The 8,637-nt window shown below is 37.8% G+C and overlaps 2 protein-coding genes across 2 annotated transcripts; both read right to left on the reverse strand.

Annotated features, from left to right (window-relative positions):
- LOC123213005 (protein HIGH CHLOROPHYLL FLUORESCENCE PHENOTYPE 244, chloroplastic) lies at positions 1–4,285 on the reverse strand. The gene is made up of 8 exons (XM_044632314.1): positions 3,994–4,285; positions 3,672–3,919; positions 2,992–3,090; positions 2,541–2,735; positions 1,924–2,016; positions 1,720–1,815; positions 1,417–1,557; positions 1–638 (listed from the first exon to the last, which is right to left on the reverse strand). Exons 1-8 carry the CDS (start codon positions 4,142–4,144, stop codon positions 462–464), a joined length of 1,200 nt encoding a protein of 399 aa, XP_044488249.1. The 5' UTR covers positions 4,145–4,285; the 3' UTR covers positions 1–461.
- Positions 4,286–4,714: 429 nt separating this feature from the next.
- On the reverse strand, positions 4,715–8,637 carry LOC123213536 (protein ROOT HAIR SPECIFIC 17). Its single transcript, XM_044632992.1, has 10 exons — positions 8,009–8,637; positions 7,832–7,894; positions 7,655–7,745; positions 7,408–7,484; positions 6,842–6,930; positions 6,569–6,752; positions 6,087–6,268; positions 5,874–5,976; positions 5,451–5,782; positions 4,715–5,373 (listed from the first exon to the last, which is right to left on the reverse strand). The coding sequence occupies exons 1-10, from the start codon at positions 8,210–8,212 to the stop codon at positions 5,079–5,081; spliced, it is 1,620 nt and encodes a 539-aa protein (XP_044488927.1). The 5' UTR covers positions 8,213–8,637; the 3' UTR covers positions 4,715–5,078.

The following is an 8,637-nucleotide window of genomic DNA, read 5'->3' on the forward strand; positions in this document are numbered from 1 at the left end:
ATCAAGCTCAACTCCTCCAAGATTTGCATTGTTTTAAACTGATATAAGAAGGGCAAATATCAAGCCTTGGCTCGGGTCTGAATGTCTTAATAATTTGGGCCATAACCCACTAATTTGAACCTCTTTTGGACTTGAGAAGCAAAAAGCCCAACTGCAACTTATTGTTACCCTTAGCCCACTTCCGATATAACATGAGTAATGGCTGGCAGTCATTTCCTTTTGTTCCTTTTTTTTTAATTCACCCAAAGGCTACATAATTTTAATGCTGAAGCAACATTTGGTTTGGTCCTTTGCTTGCTCATGACATTCGGTTTCATAAACAAACATACATATATGTTTTCTCCTTTGGCTAATCTTTGCCTCTTCCAAACGAAAAGAAAGGTTTACCTCTGTATCAGTCTTCATAATGTACCAATCTTTGTCAATCAATACAAAGCTCCATTATAACTGCAAAATGGTGTTCATATGAAAATATCAGTCTGCTTTGATTGTGCTTTCAGGTCTTTCAATTTCTTCAATATGTTCGTAAAGTAATCCTGCAAATATTTCTCGAGTGTAATTATATCATTGGAGTCCACCCCAAGAAGATTATATGTCTCAGTCATAGGAACAGAGAAAACAGTATCACTCGTTAGAACCTACAATTGCCCATTGCAAGATATCAGCATATATATCGTAAATAATGAAAATGGTATTTTTCAACTCAACAATGACACAACTTAAAATGAACAATTATAAAGAAAGTAATAGCATGGTAGCTATTAGCTAAGCAAGAATGAAATGGCTACATTGTTAAAATTATTATGTGAATTCTTATTTATTGTTTTTCAGTTCGGCCATTCTTAAGCATTTACAGCATCTCCAGAGCTTTTCTTCTCTACTTTAAACTTTCTTCCTAGCTGTAATCCATCTGACACATAAAGGTTATTGATATTTTCCTTATTTAGCATGTGGATCACCAGTATCCATGCTATATATGGGAGCAACATAAGTGGTTGAGTGCACAGGCAAGAGGGGGAAAGCCAACCTCACTACAGAAGTTGTATCTCTACGAAAGAGCAAGATCTAAAGGATATATTAAAAGAGAGTTAAAAGTCTCTGGAAATCAATTTATTTGAAAAAGGCAACCGAACAATTAGTCAACAACAAACTCATTATCCTTCATGTCAACTTGACACAAATCACAAAGATGAAAGTAACAGACGAAAACACAATGGAGGTTTAGTTGACATGCAAGACCAGATAACCAACGTTTTTCGTCTCATATTCAAGTAATCTGCTAGAGCACAAAGAATACTATTTCAGAAGGATTTATCAATTGAATGATATGTTGTCATGATTTAGATCAAGGTCAAAGGATATTAGCAAAGCAAAACCCAATGAGCAAAAATGCTAAATTCAGTAGAGAATTAATACCTCTGAAAATGCCAATCTATCAGCAACATCATTTGTCCACTCAAAAAACCGAGTTAGCTGCCGAGTAAATCTCAAGACAGAGACAGGGACTGTTGTAACATTTGCATCTTGCCCTGCAAGCCTCTCACACAATGTTATCACCTGAAATCAAGAAGACAATGTTGACAAAGATTAGGTACAGCATACACGTCTTTTACTTCGCTATATATCATAAATGATAGGCGTTACACAAATTGCATTGCAAATACATTTGGCTGAGAGGATTAAAGTTCTACCCAGCAAAAGCAAAATCTTCTTGTTTACCTCCTGAGTTGTCCATGCACGCGGACCAGCAAAAGTGAGAACCTTCCCATTGATGTTCTCATTACGTAAAGCTATGAACGTCAGTCGAGCTATATCCTAAAACCAAAAGAATTAAAAGCATTCAGATATCTGAGGTTGAAATAATTATTGGATTATCTTCATTCACAAAACCACTTTGGATATATATATAAATGCCTACAAAACCTGGGTGTCCATGTATGCAATTCGAGTTGGGGCATCTGTTCCCCAAACAGATTTTTCTTCTAGTATAGGTACCGCATATTGCCCGATTAGACCCTGGATAAGATGCAGCAACATTTACTTTCAGTGCATGCATTTTACCAGAAAATACTACTGAAACAGAGAAAACAATCTAGATGATTTGTTCTTTTTAAATTATTCAGACATAAAATCATTCAATGCTGTTTCTCAACAGTTACATTTTGTGTGAAAGGGTGTGCACGAGTATAATGTGGAGAATAATCAATGCTGGAGCACTATAATCTAACTTGTCCAGCTGACAGAAGAACCGAAAACTAAGCATGCAGAAACAACATTGATCAGAATTCAATTTAGGGGACATTTACTCACACAAAACCACATAACCTTTTTTTTTAAATTATTCAAACATAGTATCATTCATACCTGTTTCCCACTAGTTATATATTGTGTAAAAGGGCATGCACAAGTGTAGTGTGGAGAATAATCAATAATGTAGGGCTATAGTCGAATTTGTCCAGCTGACAGAAGAACTGAAGACTAAAGTATGCAGAAACAATATTTAACAGCATAATCAGAATTTCAATTTGGGTGACATTTACTTGCATGAAACCACATAATCGTATTACGATGTGAGTTAGGCCTGAGTCCTTCAGAAACTTCTCTGTGCAATACTTGATCTCCATCAGTGGAACCTCAGGGTGCTTGTCACAATTGTGAATGGAATAGAATACATACTTCTGTATTCCCATTGCTTTTGCACATTGTATAAGAGCGACTTTTCCTTCCCAGTCTACCTATAGAGAACAGATATATCACATAAAGCTGATGAACCATAATAACATACAATTAGAAATGACTATGACTTTACGTCACAGATAATTTAGGACAACCTAAATGAAAGTTCTATAAAAGGTATGGAATTAGCAATGCCAAGAGGCAAATAAGTAAATGGTTTATTGTACATACTGTTTATTTTTGTGGTATTTTTTAATCAAATAAAGGAAATTGGGAAAACAAAGAAACAAATCAAATTTTGAACGTGAAACTTACTGTTTTTATGGGCTCTTCTGGGCGTCCTGTGGCACAGTCAATGACTGTATGAACACCAACCAATGTTGCAGGTATGGTCTCTGGTTTGCTGAGATCTGCCTGCACAAATATATTTAACAATCAGTACATTTTTTTTTTTTTTGGTATATGAAACAAAAGGATATGCCTTTAGCATTCAGTATTTGAAACAAAACAAAGTAAAAAGTAGTTAGATATCTGAATACAATCAATCCAATGATACACACAACATTCACTATCATGGTATTTAAAGATAGACAGGACAGGAGTAAACAATGCAGGAGTATAACAATCAATCCTAATTCATACAACCTTCATTAATTAAACACCTATTGGAACCTAGCAATAAAATGCAACTCAGTCAGTAAACTCCTGTACAAGTTATGCTTGAGTTACTTGGTGGACATTGTTTCCGCTTCAACTTATACAATTAAATCAAATCCCTCCCCAACCCCGAGTGAGCAGGATTCTATCCGAAGTGCTATTTTACAACCCCAGATATCCGCTCAGCTGAACCGAACTCCCTTGAATCATTAAAAATTATGAACAAATAAATGCTTTCACGCACAAATATGAACAAACAAGGTAATATTAATACCAAAAATAATACAACTGAAACGCACATAAATAATATCAAGCATAAACAAGAACAAGAGACATACGTTTACAACGGTTGCACCCCAATCACGGAGGAAATCAGCGGGGGCAGGTCGAGGCCTCACAAGGCATCTAACATCATACCCTTCATCAAGTGCACGCCTTACCATCTGTCTGCCAAGTGTTCCCGTCGCACCAACCACCAGTATGCTTGTTGGCCTCACAGGTGTGCCTGGTCCCACATTCACCGCCTGCACACTCCCAACACCACTAACACTGCATCTCACCACCTGTTGTTGGGTAGAAAGTTTCCCTTCAAGAAGATCAAAAATAGATTAAGTAATCGGTATAATCAAATGGATAACATTGAAGAGAACGAAAGGGTACCTGTGGAGCAGGAGAGTGAAGAAGATAGAAGAGGGAGAGGGCTTAAATTGCAAGACCAGGAAAGTTGGGCATTGTCTAAAGAGGCTTTGAGGTGGCGGTGGTGGTGGAGATTGCCAGGTGTCAGGAGCTGAGTGGGTAGTCGCAAGGCCATTGCTTTTACTGAAACTGTTAACGGGCGGAAAGAAGAACGAAGAAAGGATGAGAAGACACAGAAGAATGTGGGCTGGAGTACAGCCACGTCCTTCTCTTTAGTGGATTATGGTTCCCGCCACTTGGATAACTGACATCTACTTCTTTGTCAGACATTTGAGCCAAACGACATCGTTTGCTTACAATAATAATATCCAATCAGAAAACACACATCAAACACCGAATGGTAGCCAAAAGGTTTCTATACAATTACAATTGTCTAATTTTATGACCACAAAGTTTGGAAAAAAATAATATCAACAATACTATCATGAAATCTTGCCATACTTGTTACATATTTCATACTGATACTTCATCTACAAGCATCCTTTTTATTACATCCTTTGACACCTCACTCATATAACAAATGGAGTGAGGAAAAACAAAAGCAAAAAATTATACCTTAAAAAAATTAACTTCATTGCCCATTTTCCTTCCCTTTGCCTATTATGAACCCACACGGCCTTCACCCACAACCCCCCCCCCCCCCCCCCCCCCCCCCCCAAAAAAAAAAAAAAAAGATAAACCCGAAAATAAATTAATAGAAGGTATGACTATGATTTCAATTACAAGATATATAAATGTAATTTAAGCATACTGTGAGTTTTCATCCCGATGGAGCAGTTAATCCTGGAGGTTCGATTCGTTGACGCCATGTACAAAATCTGGACACAAAACTGCTCCATAGTCAATATCTTTATGTGCAGAATGGTTAGGTGTATACCTACTCTGTCCAGTGAAGCAAATGTTAAAGAGGCCAAACTCATTTCTCGGATTGGGTTAGCTGTAGCATGAAACTGTTGTCAGTGAAGAATGTCTGAAGATGATTTTGTATGCAACTCTTTACTGTGATGTGGGTGGCCAACCTCCCCATTGTTCATTTCAAACCGATCTTGCTAGTTCTCCCCCGAGTGATCATCACTAGCCATGTCATTATTGTGTTGAGTTTGATTTAGGGGAATCAGCAGTTGTCTTGCCTTGAATTCCGAATCCTCGCATATGCAGGAAGATGGATTTTCATGAAACTCTCCTCTGCCGGGCTTCCACTCATTTGGTTCTCCCATAAAACCAATCTGATGAGTTCGAACCCTGGAGGCAAATGCTTCCCATGTCATGTTGTTTCGGTCCATGAACAACCGGTTCAGTTTTTTCGCATTTGGACGGATGGTTGGTTTGTGCCCAAAGTATCTCCTGCAATCCACAAAAAAGAAACTTTCAGTGAGTAGCAAACACTCGGGAAAATTTAAAAGAAGAATGATGGAGGATACCTTCTTCCAGCTAGAATTCTAGCCATGTTCCCATTGTTGTTGGTGATGAAAACATCACTTTCATCACAAACAATGAAGTCCAGTGCAGCCATGCGAGAAGAAAATGATGAAAACATCCCCAACTCTGCCTTGCTTGCTAAGGTCTCTTTTGAATGAAAATTTGGAAACAGTGCTTTCAGTGGTGCTAACGTCTCTTTTCCTCCATATACTTCTCCTGACGCAACATATAGGTGAACATCACTCCCAAATCCCAATGCTCTCAGCATCAGACCAACTTCCTCTGGAGTGAGTGGGCATTTTCCATGCCTTCGTTCCCTTTCAGGGTTGCCTGCCTGCATTTCATACCAATATAAACACGAGATTTAAGTGTCATACACTGCTTATGATGTCTAACGTTTCCTTGAGAAACAACAAAGGTCTCACGTGTAAACTTTTCCACCGCTTCCGTATAGCCCCAAGTTCCCTTCTTTCTTTGTCTCCTCCACCATAATAGCATCCAGAGAATGCAAGCATATCAGATTCAAACCTATGACATGATATATATAAACTTGAATCATTGAAATTCCTTCCTCTTCCATGCATATCAAGTTCCGTATATACTGATTGACGATATACAAAATAAAGCAAAATTTTTACCTCAAGTGCAGAGCCAAGAAATGCTTGCTTTTCATTCTCATCCTCTCAACCAACAATTTACCCATTTCAAAAATTGAAGCACTGAATCTTAAGGCATGGTAGTTAACTCTACATCTTAGCTTTTGCAAATCTGAATCCAAATAATTTGAAAGCCTGTAATCGAACTTGGTGAGTTGAACAGCCTGCCAAAGAGAGAAAAAAAATTACCGGAACTGTCAATTCCCAAATTAATGAAAACTAGACAGGGTTTCCTAAGGCCAGATAGAGCTATCAAGAAGAACTAATGAGCGTCATGATTCACTTTATGTTTAAACATGAGGCTTTCCAAGCATTATTTTATAAAGGACATGAATTGATCACATTCATACCGCACTATATCCTCTCCTCTTGTACAAAATCATACATTAAATAAAATAAGAAATTAATGCTCAAAATATGGAGAAGCGGATCTGATAATTTATCTATTAAGCACATATACTTACATGCTTCTTGTTAAGAACAGGTAAAACATGACTCTCATAGAATTTTGGAGAGCACTTCCTTGGAACACGCATGTTGTGTGGAGTCAAAACTTTCCCTCTCATTTTAGGAAGTTGTTTGATTATTTTAACATCTCTTGAGAGAAATGAAATGAACCAATCAACATCAAAAATGTCCCCAAAATCGCTGCATCAGACATAAATAAACATATTGATCCATAACCTGCATTTATATTAATGACAATGTTGATGTAACCATTAAGTGTGACAGCAGACCTGGAATCCTTCCAGTAAGATTTTTGATCCAGCTTTGGAACGACAAGAGTCGCATTTAAAATATAAGCCGCAACCACTGCATCTGTAATCTGCAACCAAAACCCTCCTCGTCAAAAACAAATTCAGAAACATTCCCATCAGTAACACTAATGTCATGATCCCATATGGAGGAAACAATTAAGCCACCGTACATGACAGCAATAGTGGCCGCTTCAATCTTTTCCAACGAACTATCTAGGGGAGATATACAGATTCATATAAACTATAAACCGCATTTGACGTAGTGCAACAGTACATTTTATGCATCTGTTTGCATACTAGACATTTTCTTATCTTTGATGCTTTCAATTAAAAGCATTTATTGCCCACTGAAGGGGGAAACAAAAGAGACCCAGCTGCAGTGACAGCCACCAGTTATAAGACAAATTAAAAAGTCTTATCAGCAGAAACAGAGAATTCCAAGACCTATCAAACACGTCAAGAGTATGCAATAAGCCAAAACAAACAAGGAAACTCTTGAAAAAATTGTTGAAGCAACCCCTATCATATCCACCATACAAACTCACCCCTGTCCTCTGTTGGTTTAATCCTCCACTGGTAGCAATCATCAAGTATCGATTAGGTTGTGTCTTCACTTCAGCAGCTGCATAACATAAGGCTCCGAACTTCAATTAATCATCACAAAAATCAGTATTTACAATAATAAAATTTCATGAACAGAGTATTCAATAAAACTATTTGTCTTCAATTCTAAACAACTCTAACTCTTTGGCTTTGATGATAAAAACGTGAATATGAAAATCAGAATTTTACGTTGAAACTTTTCGCTTGGAGCACTGCAGCCGAAGTAGAATTTCGCTTCCCTTGACTCCCACAAATCTCCAACCAAGCTTCCCCCGTTGGACTGTAAGCAACGAAACGAAACACATTTAATTAAAAAGACGGCACCGTAACACGCAAGCAATAAACAGAAGCTAAACACACACGTACCGGAACATGAAACACCGTATCTCCACCTGAATTGATATACGAGTCGGACACTACGATGTTGAACTAAAAATCAAAACAATATATAAAAAAAGGATTATCAAAAAACGACGTCAAATCACCGCAAGCTAAGACAACATGAGCTCGAAACGATGAAAAGGTGATGAGTGTTGTACGTACATGAGAGCGTTGAAGGTGTTTGAGGTGCGTGGAGACAGGAGGAGCTGAAGAGAGAAGAGAGACGGCGACGAAGACGAGAAGGACGCAACCGGAGACGGCGGAGATGAAAGGAAACAGCTGACGCCGGCGACGGAGGAGGAAAATCAAGTGACAAAGAGCCATGGTCATAGGATTACTGCTGTTATCTCGCTTTTTCCTCTTCATTGTATCGTTACGACGGCAGAGTACTACTGAGATAGAAATTTTGTTAGCCTTTTTTGAAAATTTAGAATCTCTGTTTTTGGAAACAAAGCGGCTACAACAACAACACCAATAAAGTGTTTTATTTATTTATTTATTTCTCTCAAGTTCTTGTTGCTGTCGTCGTCGCGGGTTTTGTATTGTCAGTATCTTCTATCGTTCGTCTCCCTCCGCCAACAACAACAAAAGCAATCTAAATTCTCGACCTTGAACCAATCGCGCGAAAATGTTGGGGGGTTTTCTTCGCCTGTGGCTGCTAAGTAAAAACGCCTATCATCATTGACATATTTAGTTAATTAGTTAGCATCTTAAATTGGATTTGAAATTAAAATATTTTTAAATTAGTGATAAAATTAATCCAATCTTTCGGAATTTGAATTAGTGTTTTT

This window comes from Mangifera indica, chromosome 4, assembly GCF_011075055.1.
Source record: "Mangifera indica cultivar Alphonso chromosome 4, CATAS_Mindica_2.1, whole genome shotgun sequence".
In the NCBI taxonomy this organism is placed as follows: Eukaryota; Viridiplantae; Streptophyta; class Magnoliopsida; order Sapindales; family Anacardiaceae; genus Mangifera; species Mangifera indica.

Excerpts from the sequence above, each read along its gene's own strand:
- LOC123213005 (XM_044632314.1), bottom strand. The coding sequence starts at position 4,144 with ATGGCCTTGCGACTACCCACTCAGCTCCTGACACCTGGCAATCTCCAC. Across the intron at positions 2,736-2,991 it reads CAGAAGAGCCCATAAAAACA|GTAGACTGGGAAGGAAAAGT; the intron begins GTAAGTTTCACG and ends TGTTCTCTATAG. Across the intron at positions 1,816-1,923 it reads TTGCATACATGGACACCCAG|GATATAGCTCGACTGACGTT; the intron begins GTTTTGTAGGCA and ends TTTTGGTTTTAG.
- LOC123213536 (XM_044632992.1), bottom strand. The coding sequence starts at position 8,212 with ATGAAGAGGAAAAAGCGAGATAACAGCAGTAATCCTATGACCATGGCT. Across the intron at positions 7,485-7,654 it reads TCCAAGCGAAAAGTTTCAAC|CTGCTGAAGTGAAGACACAA; the intron begins GTAAAATTCTGA and ends TATGTTATGCAG. Across the intron at positions 5,977-6,086 it reads TTCTTGGCTCTGCACTTGAG|GTTTGAATCTGATATGCTTG; the intron begins GTAAAAATTTTG and ends ATCATGTCATAG.